The sequence below is a fragment of the Grampus griseus genome (genome assembly GCF_964374135.1).
Source record: "Grampus griseus genome assembly, chromosome: 15".
Classification (NCBI taxonomy): Eukaryota; Metazoa; Chordata; class Mammalia; order Artiodactyla; family Delphinidae; genus Grampus; species Grampus griseus.
The window spans coordinates 34,955,238-34,972,778 of NC_139009.1; the positions used below are offsets into that span (position 1 = coordinate 34,955,238).

Below are 17,541 nucleotides of genomic sequence, written 5' to 3' on the forward strand. Positions count from 1 at the left end.
GGCCTACTAAGTCAGAATGTCCGGGGATAAGGCCCAGGAGTCTGTTTTAACAACTCTCCAGGTGATTCTTACTCATGCTAAGTTTTGAGAAGCACTGATCCAGAGGTCCGTGTTGCTGCCTGTGTCTTTTGTGGAAGAAAGCCAGCTCCTGGACCTGACCTGCCATATATCTTTATGTAGAAGAGGTTCAGGAATTTTCATTTGGTTTTGTTGGCACTAAGTGGAATTACGTCCATGTCTAAGACTATTCCTAACACTGCATAGCTTATGAATGCTGAATACATACTGATTTTGACTGTGATGGCCACAGTTGGAACCAAAATTAAATGGATGAAATGGAGAAAAGTGGTCTGAAAGACGTAAGAATTACTGTGCCAAGTCTAGCAAACACCACCAGGGAGGACAAAGACAGTCATGAATAACACAATGCCTTGTTAACAACAACAAAGCTTTATGACAGTATCTTTGACATCAGAGAAAAAGCAACTCGATCATAACGTTTAATTTTTAACAGAAATCTGAAATGGCTGGATAGCCACATCTATGAGAAAGTACTGTTTCTAAATGCGGTCGTGATTTGCACATGTGTAAAATGGCTTAGACAATAAGCCCTAATTTCCAGGGACACAGTTAGGAGGGGAGCTGGCTGTGACCTACCATGCAGCTGCGGACTTGATTCTTCATCTGTCAGGCAGCACTGTAATAAGCAAAACTAAAGCACCAGCTCTCTTTATCATGGAATTTTTGCTTATATTTAGTAAGTTATGGAATTTTAATTATTTAGATTTAGGGGTTAATGATCTAATTAATAGGTTTTGAACTTGTTCTCATAGAAAACCATTTGGTAACTAACGTTTAAATTCTATTCATATTTAAGCCACTTATTTAATTTGGTTTCTTACTGTCTATTTGAAATTGCAAAATCAAAGCATGTTTTTAACAAAACAAAACTGGCAAGGGTCTTTCTCTACAGAGAACAACTCTTCCTTCTCCCCTCTTTGAAACGAAAGACTATTTTCAATAATTCTTTGTTATTGTTTTCTGGAACATAGTTTAACATTCCCATCTCTGCCACCTTTAGCTGACTGTAAGAGCGCCGATATCCATTGGATCCTAAGCCAAGAAGCCTCTTCATAGGTCACCTAGTATATGCCATTTCTTCCAGCTGTGTTCACACCAAAAAAAAAAAAAAAATTCTGGTATGAAGAGACTCTTATGATTCTAAAGACCTCTAGAGAAGGCTCATCATCATCATAATAGTAATAATAATAACTGCCACCAATATTTATTGAGCACTTACCACATGCCAGGCCCTATGCTGAGCTGTTTATATGCGTCATCTCATTTAATCCTAACAACACCTCTAGGTAGGTGTTATCATTAATCTCCATCTTATAGATGAGGAAACTGAAGCTTTAGAGAGTTAACTCATTTACCCCAGGCTACAGAAGGGATTTTTCAGGGGTTTTTTGGCAAATAGTTTCCATGTGTAACAATTCTCACCACCATTCATTTATCCATTCATGCCGTAAACATCTATCCAGTGTCTGCCAGTGCCAGGCCTTGTTGAAGCCCTAGAGATTCAAAGGTGAATAGAATTTTCCTACCCTCTAGAAATCTTACAGTTTATAGGGAGAGACAGACATGAATTCTTAGCAATGTGATTAATGCTGTAACAGTGACAGTATAGCAGAGTAGTGAAGAACATGGGCTCTGGAGAGAAACTGCCGGGTTAGAATCCTGGCTCCCCCACTCACTCTGTGACCTTGAACAAGTCACTCACCATCTCTGTGCCTCAAGTCCCCTCTACGTGAAGTGGAGATGAAAACAGTACCTACCTTTAGGGTTGCCTGAGGGACTAAATGTTGGCAAATGTAAAGCACTTGGATCAGAGCCTAACACATAGTAGATACCCCTCTTGTTGTGAATATAGCATGTCTGTTGTGTGAACAGAGAGGCTTCTCACAGTGGTGACTTCTGAGCACAGGACTTGTGGTAGCCATAGAGGCCGGAGGAGAACAGGGAAGGGGCGTCACAATTGCAGATTTCGTAGTGTTATTAGCAGACCATGGTGGACAGAGGAAGGAAGGAAGGTAAATGGAGAGTGAAGGCAGGCTGCTTCCTCAGTAAGTTTACATGATGATGAGAAAGGCAACAGTAGGAAATAAATGCTCTGAGGACTGAAATATGGAGCCGGTTGGAGGCGAGCAAAAGGATTACCCAGCAGTGCCGAGAGCTCTGCTGAACTTGGAGCAGTGTGTTTGCTGATACTGGTCCACATAGTGACATGATTTCCATCCCACAGTGTTCAGCTTCCTGGATGTCAAGTGAGGAGGTGGGCATTTGGGAATGCCCCAGCCTTCCAACGTGTGCCCTCCCTGCTGTGACAGAAGCCCCTTTCTCTGTTTCAGGCCCCTTTAGGATTGGAGAGCAGCTGGAAGCTGGTCATATTGGGAGAGACTCAGATCATGTAACCCCGGCACCTTTCCTATTCAAGATCCATGGATTTGGTTTTCTGACTTTCGGATCATTTTTGTGACTCTTTAGTTCCTCTTCACATTCTCTCCAAATCCCTGTATAGCTGTTGGAGCCCAAACTGTTCCATTAGGGGCTTGAGCCTATGATTCCTACAGGTTGTGTTCCTATATGTGTGTCTGGAATTGTGTTTCTCCTTTGTGCCTATAGTGCTTCATTTTCCCTTCCCAGGTGCAGTCTTATTGGCATGCCAGAAATGATAGAAAATGCACTTTAGCTCTTCTTGCCTGTAGCCATTTGAACTACAGGTTCTTTTTTCCCTCCTAGCTGTATTACCAATTCAAACTTTTACTAAGAACCTTCCAATGGTTAACACTTAGCTAAAAAAACCCTAGTGCATTATAGTGATGAATAAGACATAGTTCTTAACTTCAAGTGGAGAAAATAAGCTAAGTACAAAAACATTCACATGCCAGAAAGGGAGGGCTTTCATCTTAAACTTTATTCTCTTTATTTTATATCCCTTTGCTAACACCATTTTGAATTTAGAAACTATTTCTGTTGCCCAGCCATATTCTCCTACCAGTTAACAATTTGCCATCATGCAGTCACAGATAATTATTTTATCAAGAAACCACTCTGGGGCTTCCCTGGTGACGCAGTGGTTGAGAGTCCGCCTGCCAATGCAGGGGATGCGGGTTCGTGCCCTGGTCCGGGAAGATCCCACATGCCGCGGAGCGGCTGGGCCCGTGAGCCATGGCCGCTGAGCCTGTGCGTCCGGAGCCTGTGCTCCACAGCGGGAGAGGCCACAGCAGTGAGAGGCCTGCGTACCACAAAAAAAAAAAAAAAGAAAAAGAAACCACTCTGAATGATGTCCCAGGCCAGTGATTCTTAAGCTGGCGTGAACGGAAAGAATAATCAGAACGATGGGGAGGAATAGCTTTTCAAAGTACATCCCCCGTGCTTCCCCCAAGATTCTGACCTGCTGCCCTCTCATTCCTTGCTATTTGAGGTAATTACCACGAAAGATTCCGTAACTGATGATAGGGTGTCCTCTCCCTATCATCAAGTGGATAGGGGAAAAAAGGCTGGAAATCCGGTTATAGCTAATTGAGCACACACTTAACAAATGCCAGATCTAAATCTCTGTTTTCCTGCCACTGTGTTGTCATGACAATATTAAGGTATGTCACGGGGCTGCTTACCCACCCCACTGTCACGGCATTTACAGTGTTTACAGTGCTCTGTGCCTGCCCTGCAGCCTGGAATCAGAGCCCCAGAAGCCTCACATACAAAGAAACAGCACAGTGATTAAACACAGAGGGTCACTGAATTGAGGAAAACCTAGGCGAACAAAAGTCATGTCATGTTTCAACAAATAATAATGATAACATGTAAACTATTTTTGAGATCCTAAGGCTGTTTATCAGAATGTGGCATAAAAAAGTCAAAACATTTAAATGTGCAAATATTATCTTTTAGATTCCCAGAGAAAACTGCCCCACTTGACCATTCGATGTTGATTTTGAATTGAAACCTTCATTTTCTATTCCCTGGTGTGTCCAAGGTGTTTAGGAAAGATCATGGGTGTTTTGAAAACTGGGTTTATACAGCCCACTGGTGTCTGAGGTCCTTCCTCAGTAACATCTAAGGTATTAAGGTATTTCAGGGCATAAAGGTAGCATAGAAGCATCCATCAGCCTCAACTTCAAAGCAGTTTTTCCTCAGTTTGCTGATAAACGTTATAAAGAATAGAAATAGAGGTCATTAACCGATAGTAATGGTCTAAGTTTGCATCATTGAGAGAACTATTGTTAGAGCAACCCCATATCAGTCCTCTGGATTTCTCTTTACTTTTTTCCTTTGTAAGTAGATCATTTAATGAAAAATTTCCTCTTTTTTTACAGACTGTATTTCTCAATGCAAGCTCGTGGAGAGACTGATAGAGAAAAGCTGCTGTTAATGTATCAGACAAATGATCAAATAGTAAATGGACTTTTTCCTCTGAACAGAGACCTGGCGTTAGAAATGGCAGCTCTTTTAGCTCAGGTAACTTCCATGTGTTATATAGAGCGATGTTTTGTAATGATAAAATACTAATTTCTCCACTGAATTAAATGTAGTAAAACAATATACCTTTCGTAATTCTTTAAATTCAATTTGCTGTGATTAACACCTTAAAAATTACAGGCATTATAATTGCAGCCTGACTCCCATTGCTGACAATTGCGGTGATGTAGAATGAGACAATATTCCATAAAGGGAACCTAGTTTCTTAATCTCTTGAAAATATCCCACTAGGCTTTGCGTTTAATAAAGGAGTTTGAGTGTTGAACTGTGGGGTTGCGGTTGCCATGCTAAAATCATTCAGTAGTCAAATAGGATCAGTCTTCTAAAAAGCTAAAGCACTTTCTTTTATTTACCTATTGTATCAATTAAGTTCAGTTGGCTGTAAACTACACACGCATGCAAATTAATAATGACAGTTAAAATGGAAGTGTTACTTGTCTCTCATATGGAGAGTGTTGGGGCCCAGGGCAGTGTGCCCCCAAATATGCCTCAGTGGCATATTGATTATTTTTAATTAAAGTTACTTGAGAAACAGCTGGTGAAAAAAAATGATATATATTTAAAAAGCACTCTGACCTCCCTCTTTTCCCTTAAAAGCAGGAAATAAATCTTCCCATGTGAATGTATCCTCCCTCTACCAGGAGGATAAAAAGCATCCTTGTCAACAGAGTTAGGGAATTCAAGGCTAAGAAAGCTGTATAAACAAACTTCGTTGCTTCTTCACTAATCTGCTATCCCAAGCACAAACCCCTTTGTTTTGTTAAATCTTCATAAATAATTGTTTCTTTGTCTAAAAATGATGTATAAACAGCCTGCTTTGGTCATTTCAGGGGTCCCATTTCTATGAGACCTCTGTGCGTTCAATTGGTTTTTTTTCTCCTGTTAATCTGTCTTGTGTCAGTTTCATTATTAGACCAGCTAAGAGAACTCTAGAGGTATGTGGGGGGGGGGGAATCTGCCCCTCCCCAGCGAGAGATAGGCATGCTGGCACCTCTACAGGCATTAGGGGCATAGGCTTTGTCCTGCCCTCCATTCTGCTGTCATCTTCACGGTCCTGGAGGTCTGCCAGAGCTCCAGCCATTACATCAATGTTCCAGGCATCATAATGGAGGAAGGACTGAAGAAGGGCATGCCCTCCTGCTTTTGAGAAACTTCCCAGCAGTTACACAGAACGCTTCTATTTATGTTTCTCTGTCAAAACTTAAGTCACACAACCTTGCCAACCTACAAGAGAGACTGGAGAATGTGGTCTTAGCTGGGCAGCAGTGAGCCCAGCTAAATTCAAGGTTTTTATTATTCAGAAAGAAGGAGAGAATGGTCATAAGAGACAACCCACAGTCTCTACCCCATCTGGGTCTTTTCACAGGTTACTTAAGGGAAAATGATGTGTCGTTGGCTTAGATTCCCCAGGGTTTTCAGTCTTCTCACTCTATGTACCATCCCAGGACATCTTACTCATTCTCTTAATTTTATCTACCACCTGTGCTGATGATTCCCAAATCTTTTCTCTCCAGCTCATATTTCTTTCATGGGCTCCTTAAATTCAACATATCGGGAACTAATCATCTTCCCTTCTTTTCCTTCATATTTTGCGTATTCACTGCCTCCATTCAGTCCGCCAAGCAAGCTTCAAATCCAGGAATCATCATTGACTCTGCCCTCCCTCTCTCCCTTTCCCCCAGTTAAAATGTGCCCTGCCCATTTTAACTCTGTTCCCTCCTCTCCATACTGACCACCATTGCTATGGTTCAGACCATCATCACATCCTGCCTGCTCTCCTGCATCAGGCTTCTAAGTAATGTGTTTTTCTCTGGTCTGGTCCCACACATACTTCTATCCTCCATGCAGAATCTAGAGAGATTGTTCCAATTACCTATTGCTGCATGGCAAATGATTCCAAGACTCGGCTCAAAAGGACAGTTTGGGCAGGGATGTATAAGGGCAGCTTGTCTCTGCTTCATATGGCATCAGCTGGCATAGCTTGTAGACTGGTTGTGACTCTACAGCTGAGGGCTGGAATCATCTGAAGGCTCATTCACTCACATGTCTTGGGGCTGATGCCAGCTCTTACTTGGATCTTCTGCTGGGGAATGTCAGCCAGAAGACCTACTCGTGGCCTCTTAAAGTGGTTGCTTGTGCTTCCTCACAGAATGGTGGTGGGGTGGCAAGAGCTGTCCCGGAAGAGACAAGATGTGGAAGCTGCCATTTTCTAAGGTCTGGGCCTAGAAACTGCCGTGGTGGTTTGTCAGGCAGCAGTAATATACAGTAACTGGAATGGAGATACAGCAAAAATGTGGATCTAGCTGTGTCATTCTCCTTACATGGAGGGACTGTCATGATCTAAACTCTGCCTGCCTCTCCAGCCTTATCTTTTAATACTCTCTACCTTGAACTTTATGGTCCTGAGTTGTATATGATTCACTTATTCTCACCTCTTAAACTTTACTTGTCTCCTCGGCTTGGAACACCTCTACTCCCATGCCTCTACCTGTGAACTTCAGCTTATCCTTTAATTTTCATCTTAGGGGTCACTCATTCCAGGAAAACCTTCTTGAATTCTGCCTGGTTGGGTTAAATGTTCCTCTTGGGGTTTCTGTAATGCCCTGCATGTATCTATTACTGTCCTGACCCCAGTGGTTTATTATTAGTTATTTGTTTCTGCTTTGCACCACTGACTGCGGCCTTCCTGAGAGCAAGGGCTCTCTCTGTTCATGTTTGTATCTAGCACAGTGCCTTATACACGGTCCATTCTCCATAAATGTTCTTGGATGAATGACTAGTTGATAATTTAGTTTACTTTCATAACAATTTTATGGTCATCCAGACTTTAAAGCGTTCAGTGCTACACTGAGTGTTCCCTTTTTGCAAGTGATAAAAAGCTGAAGAAATGAGAACTAGGTCACATTTTTTCTTGGTGATAGAATTAGGAATGATTTCCTATCACATGCCATTCTAGGCTTTGGTTCTCTAAAGGCACAGATGCTTTGGTTCTCTAAAGGCACAGATGCTCTGTTAAAATTTAATAAGTTCATCTTCTTACTTTTTAATTTTCTGGGGAAAGCTTCTCCAAGAAAAATTATCATATCCTTTGGAGATACACACTTCTAATATTTTTTAGATGAATTTTCGGAAGGGGTAGAAAGGTAAAACCATATACCTAGAAAATTCTGAGCATATTACTAACTAAAAAGTATAATTTCTCCATCTACAAAAGGAAAATTAAATAATACCTCTGGTCTCTTCCTCAGAGCAGTTTTTGTGAAGATAAATGAAATATGCTAAGGAAATCTGAGGTCTGTAGAAGAAAATAGTTATTTCTGTTGTAGATTTGCATATCTATAGGGCCTTGTTGATATTCTCTGTCTTAATCAGGAAATTCTTGGAGCTGATGTTCTGATTGCTGTACATGGTGTCTGGTAAGGGGTCATGTTGATGTGAGGCATATTGGGGATTATCTGAGTTGATTCTCCAAACATTTGGAGTTGATTCTCCAAACATTAATTGTGCTCATTCTGTGCCACACAGTATGCCAGGAGCCAGAGAGGGACACCCTGAGTTTGAATATCCCACTACAGGGTTCCCTAACAGCCAAGCTTGCCTTAAGTGGCCTCTATGTTGGTAACTATTGTTTGTCCAACTGCCATATCCTTAGAGGTTAAATCCTGGTCTAAGGGTTCACAGCTAGATGTGCTGAGTACTGCCTGGTGATAGGTGGGGACAATGAAAAGCTTGCTCTGGGGGAAGGATTTCGATGTATTTGAAGAGCAGGTGGACAACTTTTATTTGGTGTGAGGAAATTAAGATGATACCTGACTAGATAGGAGATGAGGGTGAAAAAACTGAACAGCAAAGCCAAGCCAAGAAACCATCAAGTAAGGGACCAGGTCAAGGAAACTAGAAAGTCATAAGAATAGACGGTAAGGGCAAAGCTCAGCTGAGGAATTTAGACAGTAGCTGGTCAGATTAAGAACTAGATAAGGGAGGTCACAGGGGTCAGAATCTCAGAGGCTGGTGGTGCTAACAGCTTACTTGAAGGCAGAGGGCCCTTTTGAGATGGAGACCCAGGGCTTTCTGTAAGACCATCCCAGTCTTGATGGAACCCTCCATCTGCTTGCTGGGGAGTACTCTAGGTAAGGATGTGGATGTTCAGTATGTCCCCCACCCCATCTCACTTGTTGAGCCCTCTTTGGTACCCTATACAAAGCATTTAACACAGATTATCACAAGTATTTATTTATTCTTCAGTCTCCCCTACTAGACAGTAAACTCTTTGAGGATAGGAACTATGTTCAGCTTTTTTCTTTCTCATATAAATTAGCACAGTGCCTGGCATATAACAGAGACTCAGTATAGGTTTGGGTGAATGAATGAGTGGGAGAGTAGATGGAGAGATGGATGGGTGAGTGGTTCGATGGGTTGGTAGAGGATGGCATCTGTGTAGCCTGTTAATGGAAGTAAGGATTGAACATTGTTTCATTCAGGCAAAAGGGGGAATGAAGGGCTTTATTTCCAGAAATGACAGAATAATAGATTGAGGGGATGAATACAGTAACATTTATGGAGAAAATCTAGGAAGAAAGTAATGAGAAAATAGTACTTGCTCCCAGGATGTTTGGTAGAGATCCTGAAAAAGTCCAAGTAATACTATTTAAAGATTTTTCATAGCTTTATAAGTTTTTAATTTTTCACTTCTAAGTTCTATTTTGCCTTACTATTATCAACCAAAATGGTACCTTAAAAATGAAAAATTATCTGGTGCTGTTAACAGGAATGGTAGAGTAAGTGACCTTTAGCAAATACTACCAGATATTAACCTAGAGTGATTAATGTAGAAATGAAACTGGAATGTTTAAATTATAGATTATTTTCATAATTAGACTTCAAATGAAATTTAAATTTGAATAATAGTATTTATATATGATTATAAATTCCATAATCACACAATCATGACAAATAGATTTATATATTGTATGTTATAAAGAATGTTTAGAAAAAAGAAACTAATTTTCTATCTTAAAATTCTTTTTTAATATCCTGTATTTTCTCTTTTTTGGGTTTCCACTTAGGTGGAGATTGGAGATTTTGAAAGACCTTTTTCTACTCCAGCAGGGCATGTTACTAGTCAGTGCAAAGCAAATCAAACTATAAAACAACTCATAGAGAAATTTTATCCTAAAAGGTATAGAGATGACTCTTCTGAAGAACAGTTAAGGTAAAGAACTATTTGTAACTCTTGAAAAGGCAGATGCACACTAGTTTTTCAGTGACATTTTTCTGTTCAAATTTTAAAGATGAAAAAAATTGTACATAACAATTTTCTCAGGATTTTTTAAGTACTGTTGAATACCAGGAGGTTATAGTTCTTTTTATTTAAGATGTGCCTAGAAACTGTAGTATCTAGATTTAAACTTTTTTTAATGAGAAAAAAATCTACCTTAATTTAGAAGATCTACTTTTCATTTGACCTTATTCATTCTTGTCCAAATTAATCGTGCTAATAAAGAAAAGGAAAAAATTGGCTAATAAGATGTTTAATTATATTAAGTGTTTACCAAAAAATTTTTATCTCTTAGGGTATTCCATTATAAACAAATTGGAATAAAAATAAACTATCTTTTTACACAAGATGTTTTATTATAATATAAAATTTTAATTAAACTGAACTAATTTGAAGTTTTGATTTTTGAGACCATATAAAGAAAAGCTGTAGATTCAAAAATAGAGGCAAATCCAATTCACCATGAATTTTTCCAAAACAGAAACATTTGAGATCAGTCTGTTGTCTGTGTAGAATAAGTGTCTGCCTTTGTACTTTTGTTTAAGAGGTTTCCCCTGCAGCTAGCATGTCTCCAAACCAGGAGTGGTAGCACCTAAAATTCCACTGTTGGGGATTCATTCTTCAGTCTTGACTTCTTGTACTTTTCTTTAAAAATGAAAGTTATTCCCTTTTAAACTAATTTATGCGGTTTGATGTTAGCTTATCAGATTTTAAAATTTTACCTAAAGGGGGTGGGGAGCGGGGAACTTAGGTCATACATACTGAGAGCACTAACCGTACGAGAATTTGGTGGAAGGAATGCTACAAAAAGGACAAGGGGTAGACAGTGGTGAGATGGGACTCACAAAACAACAGCTTCACCTAGGTTGTGAGTATGTCTCCCGGGGGTGCTTAGGATCGGCTCAAGGAGAGCTTTATCTTGGGAGGATCATACACTATTTATGTGTTTTTCTTTTGTGTTTGTTCTTTTCTTTTTTTAGGCAGCTTTGCCAGCGACTGTCAACCAGATGGATGGCCCTCCGGGGACACAGTGCTGCTGATTGTGTGCGAATCTATCTGACAGTAGCCAGGAAGTGGCCATTCTTTGGTGCCAAATTGTTTCTTGCAAAAGTAAGAAAGAATGGGGGGTTATTCAGTTCAGTAAAATATAAAGTGATAACCTGAGTAACCCCAGGTTTAGTACATTTGGCTTTTTAAAAGAAAATAAGGAAATTTCTAACAATTTAAAGAAAACCATGAAGGGACACTAAGGAAAGGGAAGGAAAGCCATTAGCGTCTCTGTCTTTTCTCTTCCGTTCCACTTCCCCATACCGTAAATCATTTCTTACACTCAGTAGGCTTAATCATTAGACTGAAGACAACAGCTGAACTCTGCTTTCTTCTTTTTATTCATTCATCCATTCACTCATTTACTCTCTCACTCATTTGCTCATTCATTTAGTATTTATGAATTCTGTTTGCCAAACATTGAGCTAAGCTCTAGGGATACATCAGCCCATGGTTTCAGATAGGTTGTACTCACACTTCCAGGAACTCACAACCAGTATTGCAATAGGCCTGGAAACAACTACTGTGTGGAGAATATGGTTAAGGGTGACATGAACAGAGTGATGGAGGAACACTGAAGAAGGAGAGATGAAACCTGCTGGGGGTTAGCTTAAGAGGCCTGTCCAAATGCACACGTTAATAAATGGCAGATCTGAGTCTCAAACCCAGGTCTGCTAATTCACTCCTCTTTCCATTATACCACACTGCCTGCTCCCCAGGTGAGATTTTTAATAACAAGATGTTGTTGTGTTATTGCAAATGCTGCATTGCATTTACACTGAAAATTATTTCTGTAATTTTGCTTAGCATTTATTATGTAGTGTATTTTCACCTCTTTAGCCCATAACCCCATCATCACTTGGAAGTACTTTCATGTGGCTGGCTATACATGAGGATGGTTTAAGCATCTTAGAATACAACTCCATGGTAAGATTAAATCCTTAAGTTCTGCATTGAGTCAACTATTTCCATTGCTCAGTGTACTGTAAACAGAAGGTAATGATATCTTTATCTGACTTTTCTCATACACAGAAAACACTCTGCCTAATACTATATAATGAATAGTCATTTTACAAATATAACTATGGTTACAATTTAATCTTTTAAATCAAGATTAGACAGGTTATATATTGTATATGAGAAAAATATTAAGATACCATGACTAAATTGCAATCATGGTTGTATTTGTAAAATGACTGTTCATTTATTGTGTTCGGAAGATTGCTTCCTGTGTAAAATGCAACTGTTGAAGATAACATTTAGGTAGAAGCTTCAGTTACCAAAGTTTTAAGTTCAGTTTCACGAAGCCTTCTATAACAATTTCTATACTATCCCATAATATCAATTACCAGTTCATTTGTACGTAGACAGTATCTTAGAGCTTTTTACATGATTAAATATAAAATCAGACTGTGATTTCTATTTACTCATTTATTTATCTGAAATTTACTTTATTTTCTATCATATTTTATATGTATCAGAGTACTTTTAAAATTTTTGTTCTTTTTTTTTTTTTAACCTGGTAGGCAAGGATTGCTAAATTCACCTGGTAGGTGTAGTGGGCTCTCCTACTTGTGGCTATAGTCAGGATCACTGAGAATTTCTCGTAAACGAGGTTATCCTTTAGTGTTATAGTTAACTGTTTCGCCTTATAATTGCTGAAAAAACTTTTTTGAAGGCATTTATGTTTCCTGAATGCCTTTTAGTTCTTGAATAGATAATCTGAAGATAGATTATAAAGTCAGTGACTTAAAGTCAACAGAAGTAGTACACAAGTATTGAGTTACCTTAGCTAAGTAAACCAGTTCCTAGGTCCCGGGAGATGGACATACAGGTCAGGAAGTAGACATTGCCAGCCTGCAGCACTAGAGGTGTTCACTGCTGGGATGGTCTGCTCAGAATCTTGCAAGCTGATCATTAGATACGCAGATTCCTTTCCTTTTAGGCTGTACATCTTTGACTTATATTATTTAAATTGTTTTAGTAACACATTGGGAAAAAATATTTGCTGCATGTATGATGAAGGGTTGGTATCCTTTATGAATGTGGATGTTTTTTCAAACAGTAAGGAAATGATGAACACACCAATAGACAAATGGGCTGAGGCAATTCACAGAAGAAATACTAATGTTCAATAAATGTATTTTTAAATGTTAATCTCACCATCAAGCAAATAAATTCAGTTTAATACAGTGAGATTCTACTTTTCACCAATCAGATTGGCAGAGCTTCAAAAGAATAATGATATCCTGTGTTAGCAAGACTGTAATGCTGGGAATGTAAATGTGTATAACCTTTTTGAGTTTGGAAAGATTTACTTTTTTGAGATAGTAATTTTAGCTGTTGAGGTTTATAACCAAAGAAATAATTAGGCTATGTGTATTATGAAATATGTCCCAAAATATTCATTGGAATATTGTTTAAGATAGTAACAAATAAAAAAACTTAAATATTCTTCAATAGGAGATTAGTTAAATAATGTCTATGTGTCTATAAAATCCAAATAAATGTCTATAAAATCATTTAAAATGTTATACAAGTACATTTGTTGTCATGGAAGGATGTTCATAACATGTTAAGTTAAAAGAAGCAGAATGTTAAAAAAAAAGTAGTATGCGTGATACTGTTTATGTTTACACATATCAAAGTTTATATATCAGGGTGAACTATGTGGATTTGCCAATATTTGACCTTTTTTTAACCTTAAAAAGAATCAGTTTCATATGGTTCAACCAGATAGATAGATAGATAGATAGATAGACAGATAGAAATCTTAAGGACAAATACAGTGTAAATGCTATGTAAATAGTTGCTGGTGCACAGCAAGTTCAAGTTTTGCTTTTTGGAACTTTATGGAATTTTTAAAACATATTTTCCATCTGCAGTGGTTGACCACATCATCATTTTAATGGAGGTACATGTTATTAATCATCTCTCATCTTTCTTTGAAAATAAAGATTGTATAACATACTTACTTTTATTTCTCTTTGAAGAGGTTAATAATCAGCTATGTGTACAAGAGTCTAATGACCTTTGGAGGTTATCAAGATGATTTTATGATAGTCATTAACAATGCACATTCAAAGGACAAACCAACAGAGAAATTACTTTTTGCCATGGCAAAACCCAAGGTGAGTAGAAGGCTTTATGCTAACTTTTTTATGCTAGTTTTTTTCATACTAAAACATATATTGTACAAAGAATAAGTTCCTCATGGGAAAACAGACTCTACTTACAATCAAACAACCATAGGTCCAAATTCTGGCTTACCTTATCTTTCTAAACCTTGGTTTCTTCATCTAAAAAATGGTATGATGCTATGATGCTACCTTTTTTTTTTCCTGGATTAAGAATAAAATGAAGGAATTGTAAAGTATTTATAGCCCAGTGCCTGGTATACAGAAAGTTCAAAATAAGTGGTCCTGGCATAAGTTGTTATTGTCAGGTACTTTATGTACTTGTAGTACATTACCTTACGTACTTGTAGTAATTCACTTTATAGACTCATTATTGAGAAGAGTGAGGTTTTAAAATTAAGGCATACTTGTTTCTTTACTATTTTTTAGCAAACTATGTAGTTTTAATGTCTCTAAATAAAAGCAGTAAATAAAAGGGCTGCATTCTAACATGTAACTCTGATTTTAGGAAAAAGAATGAGAATTTAATTTTTCGAAGACTTTGTCTTAAAATTCTCAACTAAAAGAGACTACTGTTTTAGAATTTGAAACTTTAAAAAATGACATATATGTTTCTTAATTAAATCTATACTTAAGTGAAGTCTGTAAGTGTAGAAGATCATGGTACACTCAGTGCTTTAGTTTAAAGAGTTGACATAATACACTGAATTTCTTATTCATGTATTCACAAATGTGGCTTTAGGATAACTGGTAGAATTGTACTACTGTCACAGTTTCTAATGTTGCCACTAAATTTGATTTTTTTTTTTAAAGTATCACTTTCTGCTGGTTTAAGTAATGGGAAAATAGGTCAGTGCCTTGATGGTGCTGAACATGTAAGTACAGTTGACTCTTGAACAACATGGGTATGAACTGCATGGGTCCACTTACACATGGATTTTTTTTCAGTAGTAAATACTACATTACTACACGATCCATGGTTGGTTGAATCCATGGATGTAGAACTGCAGATACAGAGGAACCATGGCTACAGAGGGGCACTGTAAAGTTATGCATGGATTTTTGACTGCTTAGAGTGTTGGGGCCCCTAACCCCTGTGTTGTTCAAGGATCAACTGTACTGCACTGCTTGATCTGGTTAAAAGGGAGGTCTGGTAGCCTGGGTACTTGCAGATGGAGACCACCCATGGCCAACCCTTCACTCTCTTTTGGAAGTGATGAGAACTTCTCAGGAGAATAACAATTCCATTTTTCTTGTTTTAGATTCTTGAAATCACTCTTTTGATCGCCAGCTACATGAACAACTTCTATCAGCAGAAGGTGGTTCACCACCTCTCTGCTCCAGCGCTGCTCTCAGCTCGGACCCAGGGTCCTCAAGCCAGGGTGATGGGAAGCCAGCCCCTTCTGTCAAGCAGACCAACCAAAGGCCCCACTTTACTCTGAAAGCTCAGGGACCTGAACATTCACTCCCTGTTCTCTAACCAATGGCTGCCTCGGCTCCAAATAAGTTCATTTACATCCTGGCAGCATGGCACACACACAGTAGTGGTCCATTCTTTAAAAATAATGAGGGTTACTCTCTTTCATTTGATTCATAAATATGCAAATGAATGCTAGTAATAAGACCTAAACACAGATTTTCCCACGTGCTGATTTTCTCTTAGCTTAACTGGGTTAGAATTTGTCATTTTTTTCCATCACCTTCTCCTTTGCCATCAGACACATCAAGGCTTTTTTCTCTTTTTAAAAAAAATATTCTAACAATCTTCAGAAAGTGAGATTCAAGGGAGTTTTTCCAAACTCTCATTTGGCAAACCAGTTGATTATTTGGCAATGCTCATTGCCAAAAAATTAAGTACTGTAATTAAATGTGCTTTTAATTAATGATATGGTGTTTAGAAAGAAGTAGAGTATACAGTTTAAGAAACAGCTGCAGGGTGGTGTTGAAGGGTAAATTTTAGAGCAAGTGCAGTAAGTCTTCTGGCCCTATGAATCATTGTGTGAGAAAACAGGAGCTAGGTAACCAGAACCTCCTATGTGGTTTTAGAAAGTGTACCCTGTCACTTTTTCAGATCACTGGAGTGTAAAACTTAAAATGAGACAGTGATTTCTGACATTCTTTGGCTGTCAACATAACCCAAGTTCACTGGAATATTGCCCACATTTCATTGCATTAGTGCTGGGTCCTCTTGACCTTGCTTTGTTAAATAATAATATCTATGAAAACAAAGACCATTCTTAAAGCTTTTCCTCATACAGTCCTTTTTAATTATAGTTTAAAAATAAATTCCCAAAAATATTTTTTAAAAGGAAAGAGAAAGTAACTCTTCTGTCAAAGGAGGTAAATTTTTAGGTGAAAGAGTCTAGAAACGTATTACTTTACTAGGTTACGTAAGTGATCAGTACATTCCGGTTTGTGTCAAAATACTTATTATTCATGATAAAAATGAAACTGTGATAAGACATGAAAATTATATTGCAAAAATGTTTAATTGAAATAGTAATCATGAGTATACTTAATTTTATTTATGTGTAGAATATTTTATATTTTGGACGTATATTTATCACTCTGTATGGTATTTTTTTTAACCAATTGGAAAAAAAAAAGTTAGCTGCTGAATTAATTTGTTGGCAGAGCCTTCATGTTTTCTTTTTTGCTGCTTTCTCCCTATGGCAATGTACTGTTCTCACTATAAGCCTTTTAAAAATGCTCCATCCCATGTTAGCGTCCTTCGAAAGGACAGAGCCAAGAAGCATACTGATCAAGTAAGATTTTGCTTTATTGGTAATGACAAAGGTAAAAAAAAAAAAAAACCATAGAAATAGATTGCCATTTACTATTTCTCCTAAATCTTTTGAACCACAACCACTCACTGGGTAAGCAAATTAATTTCTGAGAATAAATGGGTTACCAGTTTGAGATGACTCTCAGGAGCCTTTTGGCTGGGATACAGTAGTTTCTGAGTTCCCAGAAAACCATTTAATAATCATTAGTCGGTGAACCACAGGCTTGGCAGAGCTGTTACATATGTGTGAGGACTTTATTCTCAGGCAATAGTTAGTTCACCATCTGGTAAGCCCCCCGAAAATCTAATTTAAACAAGTAGTGAAGACTTAGCTTAAATGGTAGTACCCTAGACTTGGCATTTATTTTTGATAGAGCAGAGATAAAATATTTTGATGGAAAGAAATCAATTTTCTGTAACTGATGATGTGAAAATTTTATTTTCTGGGAAATTACTTTTATATAGCCATTTAAAAAATTCAAAGTATGTTATTATGATTGGTTACAAGAGAATAATGTTACATGTTTAATTGTAATATTTGTCTCCTATCATTTTCTTCCCTTTCAATCATAATAAATGATTTACAAAACCCATTTCAAGCATTATCTTTTGAATAATCTTCAAGAAATACCTAATGTTTTCATTGTCAAAGCTGAGGTGTACTACTAGTGAAAATGGTAGTTATTACCTCCTTCTCTTGCACTCATGCTTTGTCTTCTGTGTTGCTTTGTTTTATCCTTATAAAAGGA

The 17,541-nt window shown here is 37.8% G+C and overlaps 1 protein-coding gene across 1 annotated transcript in view; it reads left to right on the plus strand.

The window, feature by feature from the left end:
* PLEKHH2 (pleckstrin homology, MyTH4 and FERM domain containing H2) overlaps nucleotides 1-16,160 on the plus strand; it is a 110,600-nt gene extending 94,440 nt beyond the window's left edge. Inside the window, exons 25-30 of the mRNA XM_082672362.1 lie at nucleotides 4,383-4,524; nucleotides 9,612-9,757; nucleotides 10,804-10,933; nucleotides 11,711-11,797; nucleotides 13,864-14,001; nucleotides 15,270-16,160. Of these exons, the coding sequence (XP_082528488.1) occupies nucleotides 4,383-4,524; nucleotides 9,612-9,757; nucleotides 10,804-10,933; nucleotides 11,711-11,797; nucleotides 13,864-14,001; nucleotides 15,270-15,449 (823 nt within the window). The 3' untranslated portion in view covers nucleotides 15,450-16,160. The remainder of the gene's footprint in view (nucleotides 1-4,382; nucleotides 4,525-9,611; nucleotides 9,758-10,803; nucleotides 10,934-11,710; nucleotides 11,798-13,863; nucleotides 14,002-15,269) is intronic.
* The last annotated feature ends 1,381 nt before the right edge of the window (nucleotides 16,161-17,541 follow it).